The sequence below is a fragment of the Prionailurus viverrinus genome, chromosome C1 (assembly GCF_022837055.1).
Source record: "Prionailurus viverrinus isolate Anna chromosome C1, UM_Priviv_1.0, whole genome shotgun sequence".
NCBI classification, from domain to species: Eukaryota; Metazoa; Chordata; class Mammalia; order Carnivora; family Felidae; genus Prionailurus; species Prionailurus viverrinus.
The window spans coordinates 14,013,319-14,029,164 of NC_062568.1; the positions used below are offsets into that span (position 1 = coordinate 14,013,319).

The 15,846-nt window shown below is 37.0% G+C and overlaps 1 protein-coding gene across 5 annotated transcripts in view; it reads left to right on the top strand.

Moving 5' to 3' along the window:
- The window catches only part of USP37 (ubiquitin specific peptidase 37), a 101,035-nt gene that overhangs the window by 55,694 nt on the left and 29,495 nt on the right, over positions 1-15,846 (top strand). For 4 of the 5 annotated variants that reach the window (XM_047873497.1, XM_047873499.1, XM_047873501.1 and 1 more), the window contains 5 exons: positions 5,818-5,935; positions 7,234-7,313; positions 9,588-9,752; positions 11,413-11,478; positions 14,134-14,275. In XM_047873497.1, the coding sequence (XP_047729453.1) occupies positions 5,818-5,935; positions 7,234-7,313; positions 9,588-9,752; positions 11,413-11,478; positions 14,134-14,275 (571 nt within the window). The remainder of the gene's footprint in view (positions 1-5,817; positions 5,936-7,233; positions 7,314-9,587; positions 9,753-11,412; positions 11,479-14,133; positions 14,276-15,846) is intronic. The other variant, XM_047873502.1, reaches the window with a different exon arrangement.

Below are 15,846 nucleotides of genomic sequence, written 5' to 3' on the forward strand. Positions count from 1 at the left end.
CTTTATCTTCTGTAAAAATGCTTTGTAGGGTGAGAACTAAGGAGAACTGGACTATTTTGTCATGTGCTTTAGTGCTGACTAAGCACTTAATTTTGGTCTGTAAGTTTGGTTTTGGTTGTTTTTTTTTTTTTTTTTTAATCTTTGCGTGGAATACTGAGTACTCTGGGAGTACTTGTTCTTTTTCCCTGGAAAGACTCCCTCTTATTAGTTGCTTATATTATTAAACCAAATTGTTTGTATTAAAAATGGGATTTTTTTTTTTTTTTTTTACAGGATCAGAATTTGAATTATTGTAACTTTTGCAGTGGTTTTTAACCATTTTCCATTCATTATTCAGACTTTCTACATTTAATTAATTTCCATGCTCACTGTCAGGACTTCTGTACCTTGCACTTCACATCAAAAGGTTCTATTTTGGGGCGCCTGGGTGGCGCAGTCAGTTAAGCGTCCGACTTCAGCCAGGTCACAATCTCGCAGTCCGTGAGTTCGAGCCCCACGTCAGGCTCTGGGCTGATGGCTCGGAGCCTGGAGCCTGTTTCCGATTCTGTGTCTCCCTCTCTCTCTGCCCCTCCCCCGTTCATGCTCTGTCTCTGTCTGTCCCAAAAATAAATAAATAAATAAATAAATAAATAACGTTGAAAAAACAAAAGGTTCTATTTTGATTAGTTTCCTAGTTATTGATAGTACATCTCTGAATGTTTTTCAGAGAGAGTGGAATTCTTCTATATAGGTAAGAATTAGTTTTTTGGCTTTCGCACATGACTTAATACAGAACTATTGAATCACATAACCTTTCCCCCTTAATATCTTATATACACTTTCCCATCATATCCTATTACTCTGTGACATTTGGGAGAAACCTGATTTTGTGGGTAATGTTTTTCTTCTGAAAACCCGTGGCGTTCTTTATTTTTGAAATTCAGTTTCACAAGTTTACATCTAAATATTTTGCTTAATTTTCCCTTAAATGTGATACAGCTTTTTCATCTGAAGATTTGGGATTTTCTTCGACTCAAGGAAACTATTCTTTAAATAGTGCTTCTCTTCCATTTGTTTTGGAGTTTTCTTTAGAAATAGTCAATACCTGGGGCACCTAGGTGGCTCAGTGGGTTAAAGCATCTGACTTGATTTCAGCTCAGGTCATGATCTCACTCATGATCTCACTCATGATCTCATGAGTGAGCCCTGCATCGAGCTCTGCACTGACAGTGCAGAGCCTGCTTGGGATTCTCTCTCTCCCCCGCTCTCGGCCCCTCCACTGCTCATGCACGTGCATGCATGCGCACAAGTGCTCCCTCCCTCCCTTTCTCTCTGTCTCTCTCAAAAGTAAATTAATAAACATTAAAAAAAAAAAAAAGAAATACTCAACACCCATATATTGGCTGTCCATTATCCATTCTGTCTTCCATATCTCTGTTTTTCATAGACTGTTCATGAGGTCTCTTCCAGCTATAACATTCCAGTAATTTGGATTAGAATTTTGAACATTCAGATGGACACTATACAGATAATTTCTATTACTAGTATGTGTGACATTTCTTGCCATCGTAATTTCTTCAGTCTTTTTCCCCCAGTGGATAAATTATTTTAAAAGAAAAAATCCAGGTCTTATAAATACAGCCCATCTCTTTTTACAAACTGGAAGGCCCACCAGCAGTTGATAATATGGTAGCCAGTCATCTTTCTCTTTCTTCTAATGCACTTCCATACAAAATCTGTTCAAGTTAAATAAAATTTTGATGATTATTTGTGATTGTATCATTTAATTGTGAGGGTGCCAACCAAACTTCTTTTCATAGGAGAATTTCAGTTGCCTCTGATAGAAATGGCTCCAGGTAGCACAAGAAGAAAGAAGTCATATCAGAGCAGTGGCTACTGCACTGTGCCAATGAAAGCAATCAGGCACTTCGCTTGTGCAGCATCCAGATGTTGGGTGTACACTTGGGGTGTGTGCACCATGCATGAAGTGACATATTTCATGGGATGTAGACACGCCAGGTGGCCAGGCTGAACAGTGGCCCAAGAATGTGGCAAGTCTGGGAGGCAGAAAGGCTCTATGAGGCCACAACAGCTGTGGTACTACTTCCTTCAAGGCCTTGCTTTAGTTGCTTTATTAGGATTTTTTCTTTAAGACTGTTCTTTTTTTTTTTTTTTCCAGTTTTTTTAATGTTTATTTATTTTTTGAGAGAGAGGGAGATGGAGTGCAAGCAGGAGAGGAGCAGAGAGAGAGGGAGACAGAATCCGAAGCAGGCTCCAAGCTCTGAGCTGTCAGCACAGAGCCTGAAGCAGGGCTCGAACCCACGAACCGTGAGATCATGACCTGAGCTGAAGTTGGAGGCTTAACTGAGCCACCCAGGTGCCCCAAGAGCATTCTTTAAACACAAAATAGTTTTTGGCTGAAGGAAGACTGCATGCACCTCAGATTGTAATTATCATTGTTTAGCCTCTGATACATCTTGCTGTAAGTTAGTGTGGCCAGTTTGCCAAAAGTACTTATTTTTTTAAGCTGTTGTAGTTTAATTTGGCTTGTTTTCAGTTATAAGGTATTTCAATATAGTAATATTGAATATGAAGAATTCTGCATTCAAAGAACTTAAATTATATAAAACTAAGTACTTAATATTCTCTATAAAACCTTCTGCGGTCTTCCCTATCTCAGTAGTAACAGTTCCATACATAGGGTTTATCAACCCAAAAGGGTGGTGTATTTCTTAACTCTTCTCTTTCTCTTGCACCCCTGCGTCTCATGTGTCAGGAAATCCTTTCAGCTCTTCCTTCAGAGTACATCCAGGGTCTGACCTGTTGCCACCAGCTGATCAGAGCCACCATCATCTCTTGCCGGGATTGTTGGAGTACCTTCTAAACTGGTCTCTATGTTTCTGTCCTGTCTCTCTGTAGTCTAAACACATTAGCCAAAGTGATCCATATGAAGTAGAAGTAAGTTAGTTCATGTTAGGCTTTTCCTCATAACCTATAAAATAAAAGCTGAAATTCTCACTGTGATCTGCAGAATCCCATATGATCTGTCAGCAGCCCCTTTTCCCCCAGTTAACTGTGGCTTTGTCTCCTACCAGTCTTTCCCCTTGCTTATTCTGTTCCAGCCAAACTAGCTTCCTTGTTTGTTTGTTTGTTTGTTTGTTTTCCCCAAAACCAGGATCCTGGGACCTAAGGGCCTTTTTCACTTACCTTCATCTCAAATTCTCTTTCCCCATATTTTCCTCTATATCTTTATGTAAAGGCCACTTGCTCAGTAAGGCATTTTCTAGGAATTTACCCTATTTAAATTCTAACCATCTACTCTGATCTCTACTTTTTTTTTTCCCCTTAGCATTTATCACTAACATACTATACATATTACTTACATATTTTTTATTGCCTTTTTCCTCCAGTATAGCTTTGTGCAGGGAGGTATTCTATCTTGGGTTTGTTGATTGCTGCAGCTAGAACAGTTGCAGTGCTACTAGAACAGTTTCTGGCAGATAGGAGGCATATTTAGTGATGCATAAGAAATTGCCCAAATTTATCAGCTTTTAAATAATATCTGCTAATTAATTCACAGCTCCATAGGTCAGAAGTCTAGACAAGGTGTGGCCACGTTCTCTGCCCATGGTATCAGAGGCTGAAATCAAGGTGTTCCATGTTCTCATCTGGATCCCCCTCTAAGCTCTTTAAGGTTGTGGGCAGAATTTAGTTCTTTATGACTGTAGCAGTGAAGTCCCCATTTTCTTGCTGGCTGTTGGCTGGAACTACCAATTTCCTAAAGGCTGCCTGTAGTTTCATGCTCTGTGGCTTTCTTTTCTTTCTTTTTTTTTTTTTTAATGTTTATTTATTTTTGAGACAGAGAGAGAGCATGAACAGGGAAGGGGCAGAGAGAGAGGGAGACACAGAATCGGAAGCAGGCTCCAGGCTCTGAGCCATTAGCCCAGAGCCCGACGCGGGGCTCGAACTCACGGACCGCGAGATCGTGACCTGAGCTGAAGTTGGACGCTTAACCGACTGAGCCACCCAGGCGCCCCTCTGTGGCTTTCTTAGGCAATTCATAGCAGTTGCTTTCTTTCGGGTCAGCAGTAGTGTCTCTGTCTTTGAATCCCTGACTTCCTCTATTTCATATCTCTAGATTCAGATTTAAAGAGCTCATGTGACTAGATCTGAGCTTCTCAGATAATCTCCTTTTTTATCAACTCAACATTAGGATTAGTAACATTAATCATATTTGTAAAATCCCTTTGTCATGTAAAGTAACATCATCTTGGGAGTGATAGCTCATCACAGTCACACATTCTCTTAAAGGGGATGGAGTTATACAAAGGCAAGGGTCGTCTTAGAATTTTGCCTATTAGAGAGGGACTCAAATATTTGTTGAATGAACAAATATATTCTGATGATCTCCAGTCTTCAACTATGGCAGTAGAGAACTAGGGCAGGAGATTGAATATTACTAAAAATGCTGATATACAGATAGAAGGAAAAGCATCAACTAAAACTATTTAAAGGAAGTGAATTTACTTCCAGATAAATACAGAGTTTTGATCTCTGAGCCCATTTTTAAAAATTCTGTAGAAATACATCCAATAATAGCGGCACCTAGGTAGCTCAGTCGGTTGAGCATCCAACTTTGGCTCAGGTCATAATCTCGCAGTTCACAAATTCGAGCCCCACATCAGGCTCTCTGCTGTCTGTGCAGAGCCCACTTGGGATCCTCTGTCCCTCCCCTCTCTCTCTGCTCCCCCCCGCAAATAAAATAAAAACATTAAAATACATACATATATATATGTATCTCCAATAATCAAACAGGTCTGCTGACAGAAGTTTACCAAAAACACATAGAATTTTTATTTATTGTATTTATTTTTTTCAGTGCAAAAAGGTATTTTTGTTAAAGCACAGGGACATGACCTGTGGGCAGAAAGAGTATCCGAACACATAGAATTTTTGAAGCATCACTGCTTGTGTAGTCAAAAGCTGGAAACAATCCAAATGTCCATCAGTAGTATTACGGATAAATAGTGGCATGCTCAAAACAGGTTAATGTGAGCCAGCAATAAAGATGGGTTATAACCACATGCAGCAAGCATGGTTGAACTTACAATCATGTTGAACAAGAGAGACTACAGAAAACGTAGGTTCAAAAACAGGCGAAACTCATCTGTTGTGTTGGAAGTTAGGATAATAGTTACCTTTTGGGAGAAAGGGATAGTGATTGGGAAGGAGCATGTGAGGGGGCTTCTAGGGACCTTATAATATTTTATTTCTTGATTTGAGTGGTGTTAACTGATCATTCATGAAACTGTACACCTTTGGTTCACTTTTCTGTAATGCTTCAGTTTTTTTTTTTTTTCAACTTTTGGGGCTTTTTATTTTTTTTTCAACGTTTATTTATTTTTGGGACAGAGAGAGACAGAGCATGAACGGGGGATGGGCAGAGAGAGAGGGAGACACAGAATCGGAAACAGGCTCCAGGCTCTGAGCCATCAGCCCAGAGCCCGACGCGGGGCTCGAACTCACGGACCGCGAGATCGTGACCTGGCTGAAGTCGGACGCTTAACCGACTGCGCCACCCAGGCGCCCCTGGGGCTTTTTAAAAAAAATAAAATGTAAAAACTTAGCGTTCTAATGAAGTATTTAAACACCTGCAGTTGAGGTTCTTCCTGTGTTGATTTCATAAAGGTGAAGTCCACTGTGTTGTACATTGCTTATGCCTAGTCCTAGTCTGTTGGTACCTGATGAGGGAAACAGTGTTTCTGAAGTCTAGTTGTATTTATTTTGTATTGCATAGTTAGACTTCTAAATGCTCCCGTTTGTCTTTTATTCATACAGATGTGGAGAGATTATTCCCAAAAGAGAACAGTTTAATGACCTCTCCATTGACCTTCCTCGAAGGAAAAAGCCACTCCCTCCTCGTTCAATTCAAGATTCTCTTGATCTTTTCTTTAGGGTAAGTAATATCTTTTGGTATTTTCACATAACTAAATTTTATATATCATAGATAATAGTATTTGAAATTGGTTTCTTTAAGGCAGAGTTTCAACAAATAGATATGAAGGGAAAACAAATAAGAAATATTTATAAAAAGTATTTTTAAAAGCTTGATAAACCTAGTCGTTAATTTGAAGAAGACTGTTGATTGCTTAAGTAGATTATACATTTAACTCAATAGCAGGTGTTTTAGACCACCTTACAAGCAGTTACTTGTAAACAAGTACCAGCTTGAAGCATATGCTAAAATTTGGTAGTAGTGGTAAAAATTGGAGACACGATGTAAGTTTGTATCTAAGATTGGAGGAATGAAAAAATACTCTTTGCTTTTCCTTAGGTGGTATGTACCCTATTAGAAACAAAAGGGAAAAGTCATGTATATCCAAGGCTATAGATAAATATGTTTCTGTGATTTACTCTTAGAGATATTCAGCAAGTTTTGGGGGCATAATTGGACCTATTGTGTAGCTGTCCTTATAACTGATGGAAATTTGCCAGGATCACCCTTTGTCTATTTAATAGTGGTTCTTGTTTTGTTGTAGCAAATGGGCAGCGTTGTCTTCCTAAGGTTAAAAAAAAAAAAATTCTGTTCTTTAAATGATGAACATTCAGCTCCACCCAAAGATAAATACTCTGCTTTTCTTTTTGTTTTATCATTCCTTACTATTCCTGTTATTATCATAGAATTTGAAGCTTTTCCTGTGTATCTTTTACCCCCGTTTTTTAAGGATTTCTTGTTTCAGTTTTCTCTAGGTAATGATATCCACCCCAAACTTTGGTCCTTTTAGAGCAGTTGTTCTTAGTGGGCTGTCACCAGAAGATTGAGTTCCATTATAAGAAAGGGGTAGAGTTACACCTAACAGACCAGGAACTCCGCCTAACCTGAAGGTGATCTTATCTCTGCTATGGCCAAATGTTAAAATCTGGATATACTCTTGGCAGTGGTTCTTGTGCATCCATGGGGAAAAGGTTGAGAATCTGCTACTGTAGAGTCTAGTTGCTATCATAAATTGAGATGTTTCCATGGTAAAAAAGGGAATTAGGAATTCTGAAATAGGGCATGATATTATAAGATGACTGTTTTGAGGATTAGGTCTTAATTTAGTAAGGCTTGTGGCTCTAGACACAAAATTTAAACTGGTCGGAGTTGTCATTGCACTGAACTAGTAGTATGACTAGAGAAGAGTATTAGCATTGAATGGGGTAATGCTGATTCAACTTCATGCTTCTTTATTTTTCCCTCTCGTCTTTTTACAGGCAGAAGAACTTGAGTATTCCTGTGAGAAGTGTGGTGGGAAGTGTGCTCTTGTCAGGCACAAATTTAACAGGCTACCCAGGTAAAATTAATTGCTCTTCAGTTTTTCTTCTTTGAAGTATTTACAGATATTACTGAATAAGCGAGGCTCACCAGAATGGATTGGTAAAGCAAAGCGGAGATGTGAGAGGGTAGGGGGAGGGAAGTTAGAATGCTCTTCCATTATAAAGGAAGAATATTTGGAATGCTGAAGAAGGGAAGTCACTTGAGAGTCCCCAGAAGATGGCAGGAAGAGGATGTGGCTGGTGAGACTTTGGACCAGTGGTAGGGATCAGCTAGTACATTTTTAATTTGGTAATGTATAACATTCAGTTGTAATTTGTTGTTTGGTTATGTGCTAGTCTCCCTCTCTTATCCTGAGCCTTCAGTGAAAATCTGCCACAAACACATGATAGGGTGTGCATGAACATAAAACAAGAGGAGTAATTTTCTACAAAGGATCTTGTAAGTTAGTAAGTTTCCTATAATCTAAACAGTTCTGAATTAGGAATGAAATTAACTTGTATTAGCTCTGTGTAAACATACATAAAACCAGTTAGACACAATGTGATGTGATGATAGTGCAGCTTTTAGTTCTTTCCAAGAATAGATCTCAACCACAAACAAGGTTATTATTAAGTATTTATGTGGCACTTTGCCTGCAGAGTGCATTACTTTCTTTTATTAGCTTCTCTTTTCTGTAAGCATAGGATTTCTGGAACCTAGCCCCTAGAGACTAGAGATTAGTTCTTTTACATTCCATAATCTTGCTAGAAAATGAATTTCTTTTAAAGGAATGACTTTCTAAATCAGCAGTATTGTTATGTTGACCACTTTTTACTCAAGAGATTTAGTCTTTTCCTATTTGTGAGTGTTTTGAGGCAGGAGGTGGGAGGGAGCAAACCTTAAGGCAAGGGATTGATTGTTATCAGTTATCATTAACTAAGGAAAGCAGTGTATAGTTTTAAATACTCATTTGACCTGGCAAGCTGAATGTCTGTTCCCTTTTCCAGTGGCTAGCTGTTTGGTCTTTTAAGGGGAAAAAAAATACTTACGGGAATTATTTTCCTTGGTTTTCTATTTTTTCTGGTAGGTCACTTATGTTACAGGATAATTTATTCTGAACTTTAGAAGCCTTTGTATCATAAATCCAGATTATTGGACTTGCTCTGTTTTTGTTCATTTCAGTATTAAATCCAGTCTACTTTTATTCTTGATGTGCCTGGTGTCTTTATCAAATATGTTCAATTTTAGTCTACTTTATCTTTATAGATCAGTGATTTTGACTATCATCTATCTGTTTCATAGTACCTTTTTTTGGTAGGATTATATGAAACTTTAGTCAAAATATTTGACATGAGTTTTTATTTCTTTGTATCATTTGGATCCTTATGTTCTCTTAGGTTATGAATTTGAAGATTATGAGTTCTAGCATACTTTTTAAAGAGGAATGCAGTCAGTAACTTCAGTTTATAATTTTTTTTAGTTTGTGGCTTCTGTGAAAAGCTATGTACGGTAAGAAAGAAAACAGATTTCCATAAATCAGACATTTTGCCTAAAATTGAGGTTTATTCCCATAAGAGTTCTGAAATTCAAATTTTAAAGTGTTCTTGTGGGCTGTGAGATATATTTAGTCCATCTAGCAGAGATTATGGTCTGTATCACAGGTGAAAAGGTTGGCACAATAGTAACTAAAAAGAAGTGCTTCTACAGAGCTAAAAAGCCTTTTCAGACCCACAAGCCAGATTTGGCATGTACATTTTGTAGAACTTTTTGCAGAGAAAAAAGTGGAGAAAACTTTTTCTCTCTTAGCTCTCTCCAGAGAAGGTGCTACACTGAAGTAAGAGTAGTTCTTGTCAAAAATCATTTTGAAAAACTTAATGTTCACCCTCAAACATAAGGGCTGTTTAACACTTTAATTAAATTACCAGTAATGGTTATATAACACCTATTTTTTTTTGTAAACTACATCGCATTGAAGTAAATAAGGATTTAACCCAGTACCACATTTTAAAATAAAATGCGTTTTATTTGGTGTTTTTGTTTTCTTTTTTTTCTGGGAACATTATAAATATTTTACCCAAACCTCACTTACCCACCCTATGCCCATGTTTTATTTTTACTTATATAGTGGTGCCTGGCACATGGCAGATATTCAGTAAATGTTTTTTGAAGGATCTTTAGTTTAGCCAAATGTATTCTTTAAGTCAAAAGCTATGTAACATGATTAGTTACAGTGATCTCTTTTCACCTGTAAGAGAGCTAGCTAGTATCTATTAGGTGTCAGCTAATAATGTCATCATGTCCTGTTTTTCAGGATTCTCATTCTTCATTTGAAACGATACAGCTTCAACGTCACTCTCTCACTTAACAACAAGATTGGGCAGCAAGTCTTCATTCCAAGATACCTGACCCTGTCCTCTCATTGCACTGAAAGTACAAAACCACCTTTCACCCTTGGTTGGAGTGCACATACAGCAATGTAAGTCCTTGAGAGAGAATTTCTTTATCTTCCCTTTTGAAGTTAAGAGGCTTTAATATCTGATCAAAACAATGACTGAACTAGATAACATGACTCCCCGGTAAAATCAGACCAAGAAGGAGATTTTAATTTTGCTTTATTTTAGGATTTTGTGTTAAGTTACTTCCTTATGGAAGTAATTAAATAAAATGCTTAAAATTTTTCCAAGTGCATTAATTGCCTTTCATAAAAAGTTACCTTTTTAGAGAGTACACTTACTCTCTTAGATTACTAGAAGATAAGCTTGATACATTTTAGGAATATAAATTGGAATTTGCATGTTCATAAAAGTTACCTGAACACTAAAAAATAAATAAATAAAAAGTAACCAATTCCTGTGTTCTTTCCCTAGAAATTCTGTTTCAGTAGATCTGAGAAAATCAGTATTTTTAACAATGCCTTTGCTGACTGTCTGGAATATGCAAGTTTGAGAAACAGTATACTAAATGTTATGCCAGGGCCCCCCAGATTGATTGGGTCTTCATAAATGTATCATCACCAGTGTGAGTGAAGAACTTTTGTGGCTCCTAGCAGTTTTTCCATGAGAAAAGTAGTAACCGTTACTTTTGATCTTGCTTCATCGCATATGCTGGGAAAACCATAGGACTTCTCTGAATGTAGCTCTTCCTTCTGCATACTTGGATTACTTTGGAGCCATGTACTGTAGTTCTTTTTTATACTTGAACTCTAATTTGGTAGAATCATAAAGTTCTCAAACTTTAGAGGTGAAAAAGGATCGTAGAGATTTTGTCTAAATTTTTAATTTTACAGAGAAGATCCAAGAAGATTAAGTGATTTTCTTAAGGTTATGCAGTTAGCAACTGGAAGAACCAGGTCTCTTGGCTAAAGTGGAATAGACCTTTCAGAAAGTGAATGAACGTTTGCTAACATGAATTGATGCCTTTTTATAAAATGTATTTCCCTTGGATTAGAAATGGACATATATACCACATCATATAAGTTTATCCTAAAGGCCTCAATGGGTCTACTTACTAATAAAGACATTTTCCCAGAGTCTTAGTGTTTCTGGATTTTCTCTTACGGCCTTTCTTCAGAATTTGTTTCTGCTTCATGCAAAGTGCCCACTGCTGGTAGAACTGTTACTCTTTCTGGCCATTAGTATAGGCGGTTTATTTCACAGACTGAAACCAGGCTGTATGACTGACTCCACAATTGAATAGCTTTAAGACTGGACACATTCTTTGACCTGTCTGTAGGGAATATAACAGGATGGTTGTGAACATTAAATGAGGTAATACACGTGAGCTCTTACTACAGTGTCTGATAGCCAGTAAGTCCTCAATAAATGAGAGCTATTATTATTTTATTGCTTAAAAGTAAAGAACTGAGACAAGATAATTTTTCCAAAGTTGTCCTCTTCATATGCATTCCCTTTGATTTCATTTCCAATGCTGTTTATTTAGATCATTGGATCAGGAAGAGCCTAGAGATGGTATCTTGTTTTCTCTTTTGGCTTCTATTGCTAGTAGAAGTATTATAATTTTTTGCTTTTCAAAAGGATACATAAGGGACTGTAGTATAGAATAATTCGTTTTATAAGTTAAATATATATTTTAGTAATGTAATTATATACATTATATATTTTCTAATTTTCTGATAGTTCTAGACCATTGAAAGCCTCTCAAATGGTGAATTCCTGCATCACCAGCCCTTCTACACCTTCAAAGTGAGTTATATTTCTTGTGTACCCAAAATTTGTATTTTTAAGGATTTGGCTTGCCCTAATTTCTGAGATTATCCCTTCCCCTTTTCTTTGTTTCTCTTTGCATGATAACTGCTCTGTATTACTATACTTTGTAATTTTCCTGAATCTGCCTTAAACTGTAATGTAGGGTATAACAAAGTCTTTAATAGTGAAGCACATTCAGATGATCCTCTCAAAATTTTGTTTTTAAACTTAAGTCATCTGTTAATATGTAATATTTTCATCCCACAACTGTAGAAATTAACTGATGACAAGGAATTTTAAGGATTGAAGAGATAAAATAACCCCTGTTGGTGTAAAGCACTATTCCTCAAAAATACACCTGGAAATCCCAAATTATCTTTTCGCCTGTTGCTAGCCAGTCTGGGACTTCCTTGTTTTAGACACTTAACTGGCGCAGTTCTGATAGGGAGCAAGAAAACAAACACACAGTGAAATGTAGCTATTCTACAAATGTTTTATATTTTTTACTTAAAATGGAAAAGTTTGTCCAAGAAGAGAAGAAAATACTTTTTTTAAATATATCTCCTCTGTGATTTAACTAGAACCACAGTTCCTGATTAGACAATTCTAAATGACTTGGTTGTCATTTATCTTTAAAATTAAACACTTTGTTGTTTAAGGGCTTTGGGGGGCTAATATAACCATAAAATGACATTTGGGAACTGCTATTTTCTTTTCCTCCTGTTAATTATTTTTCAGTGCAATTAAAACCAGATGACTAACATGACTAGAAATCTGAAATGGTACCGATATGAATACTCTTGCCCGTTCTCAAGATACAAATGAGCAATACCACTTGGCTGCTTAGAAAGTGAGCAAGTGATGCATTTACAGGATGAATATTTTTCCTTACTACAGGCAAGCTGCCTTCTGTGAATATAGTAATTATTAATGGAATGCACTCTTTATGTACCAAATCACTATAGTTTCAAGAAAGAGATGGTTTCATTGGGCATCATTATATTTGGCATGGTCATCTGTTCTCCAGGGTCTACTAGTATGAGAATTTGAGAGCTGATCAATAAAGGATAATTAATTAGGCCCTAGAAGACCTGTCATGCCGATCAAACTTAAAAGAGGCTGAGTTATGAATACGAATACCATTGGTTCCTCTACAATGTCCTTTGTCACATTTGACCCTGGTATTTTAGTGGCCAGGTGTCACCCTCCTTCAGCAAAGTATTTACATGCATAAACAAATTAATACATTCAGTTTTGCTTGGTGAGCATGAAATCAGAAATGAGGAATTAAGACGGCTGATTGGCTATTTCTAAGTTATGCTAAAAACCCTTTTGAACACCTAATGGGAGGCTATTCAAGTGTGTAGGCTGGAGTGCAGTGATATCCTGGGTGCTCTCAGCCACAGACTATGTTTGGGTTTATCACTGACCACTTGCCTCTTTTCTTTGATCTACATTGCTATGCGATCCTCCTGGTTTCCATTGTGGCCTCTTATTTCTTGGTGCCATCATTCTGTATGTTTATTTACAGTTTTTACATTTAGATGAATTGCATTTTTCCAATTTCCATTTTACTTTTTTTTTTTTAGTATAGTATACAAATTTACGTTAACCTTCATCAAAGAAAATTCGTGCTCTTTGACCTTTTCCACTTTTTCTTTTAGTTTATTTTCAGCTCACTTAGAAGACAATGCAGTAACACCTTACTTATCTGGTATCATTGAAGAATGATATTTTATGTAGCCAAAGCTTGCCTTTTTAAGCATCCATCTTTAAAATGCTTAGCCATTTTAGATGGTTCTGTACTCTGTAACCTTACAGAATTCTTTATATTCTTAAATAAAATAAACTGAAGGTAATTTAAATATATTTTAATGACTTAGAATCAGCATTATGAGTCTCACTTATTACACTGTGTTTTAATATGATCATGCCCTCAGAGGCTTTTAATTCTTACAAAACAGTTTATATTAAATGACTTTATAGTTCTTTATTGCCCTTTTTGTGGTTATTCTCTCTCATTTCCTAGCTCTCATTTCTTGATGAACTTGCTACCTTATTTTATGCACCATTTCCTGGGAAAGAAAGGGTCCCTGTCTAAAGAGTAAAGTGCATGGGCTTTGAAACTACTGCTTTCCTGAGAAGCCTTTTTTCTTAGTTTTGAATCCCTGCGTTCTGGAAACTAGAGGTTGCCGGAAGTCTGACTTACATATAATTGGATAAGTGGAATGTTACTGTTAATTTTAGAATACATGGATCATAATTAAAAAGATCAAAAATTAGTCCTCATGCACAAAGTTGTCAAAAACATTTATTCATTGCCATGTCTGCATGCATTCAGTAGAGTACTTGCTTTATAAAACCAAAAACTACTTTGGGGTTGATCATTAAAAGAAAAAAGGCACAAAGTGATTGGTTTACGGATGATATATAATAGCATAAGAATTGTCTAATTTTCAAAGCATGGCTGTTTTGGAGTGGGGCAAAGGTAATGCTTAAATATATCTCTTCTGTATCCTTTTTTCTCTGTAAATCATTTTCCATAATGGAAAAGTTTTTTGTTTTATTTTGGTATTATATGCATCAAGGAAATAACAAGGACAAGTATTTATTTATCAGACTCATATAGGTTTTTATTTTCTTAAATTACAGGAATTTCACCTTCAAATCCAAGAGTTCCTTGGCTTTATGCCTTGATTCCGACAGTGAGGATGAGCTAAAACGCTCTGTGGCCCTTAGCCAGAGACTTTGTGAAGTGTCAGGCTGTGAACAACAGCAGGAAGACTTAGAAAAAGTAAGTAATTTCTCACCAAAATACTTGGCAAATATTTGTATAGCTCTTACTGTCCAAACACATGCCTTTATAACCAGCATCAGCAAACATAATACATACACAGGGTAGATCGTAAACTTAATGGATCTGTTGAAACACTAGTTTTAAAGAGTGTACTTTCTATAACTATAAAACAGTCTGTTTAAAAATGGATTGGGATTTAAGTTATTCTTTTTTTTTTTTTTAATGTTTATTTATTTATTTATTGAGAGAGAGAGAGAGAGAGAGAGCATGCAGGGGAGGGGCAGACAGAGAGGAAGACACAGAATCCAAAGGAGGCTCCAGGCTCTGAGCTGACAGCACTGAGCCTGACACGACACTCAAACTCACAAACTGTGAGATCATGACCTGAGCTGAAGTCAGACGCTTAACCGACTGAGCCATCCAGATGCCCCTGGGATTTTTTTTTTAATTGAAGTATAATTGACATATTTGTTTCAAGCATACAGCATAATGATTCAATATTTGTATGTATTGCAAGAATATCACCACAGTAAGTCTAGTTAACATCTGTTACCATACACAGTTACCTCCCCCCAATTTTTTTTCTTATGAGGACTTCTAAGATCTGTTGTCTTATGCAGCTTTCAAATATGCATATAATATATATATTTTTTAATGTTTATCTGTTTTTGAGACAGAGAGAGAGAGAGACAGAGTGTGAGTACACAAGGAGCAGAGACTAGTGAAGACACAGACTCTGAAAGCAGGCTCCAGGCTCTGGGCTGTCAGCACAGAGCCCAACACGGGGCTCAAACTCACGAACTGTGAGATCATGACCAGAGTTGACGTCAGATGCTCAACTGACTGAGCCACCCAGGTGCCCCACAACAGATTATTAACAATAGCCTAATTCTGTACATTACATCCTCATGACTTATTTATTTTATAACTGGACGTTTGTACCTTTTGGCCTGCTTTACCCACTTCACACCAGCACCCGCGCGTGCATACACACACACACACACACACACACACACACACACACGCTCACACTCGCACACACCACCTCTGGTCCCTAGCAACCACTAGTCTGTTTCTACATCTATGAGCTTGGTGGGAAGTTTTTTGTGTTTTTCAGATTCCACGTGTAAGTGAGATCATATGGTACTTGTCTTTTTTCGACTTATTTCATTTAGTGTAATAACTTCAAAATCTCTCCATGTTGTTGCAAATGGCAAGATTTCATTTCTTGTTTGTGGTAGGATAGTATTCCATTGTATATGCCACATTTTTACTTATCTATTGATGGACACTTAAGTTGTTTCCAGGATTGAGACTTAAGAAATGAAAGTTGTTACAGGTTCAGAGCTACTTTCACATATTGGTCCCGAAATAATTACTCATTTTTTTTAATTCTAATTTTTAATATATGGGAGACTCTAGTAAAGGTTTTACATCAACAGGCCAACCAGGTCATCTAAAGGTTTAAATAATTGAGGTGTCTGGGTGGCTCAGTCGGTTAGGCGTCCGACTTCGGCTCAGGTCATGATCTCACAGTTCGTGAATTCGAGCCCCGCATTGTGCTCTGT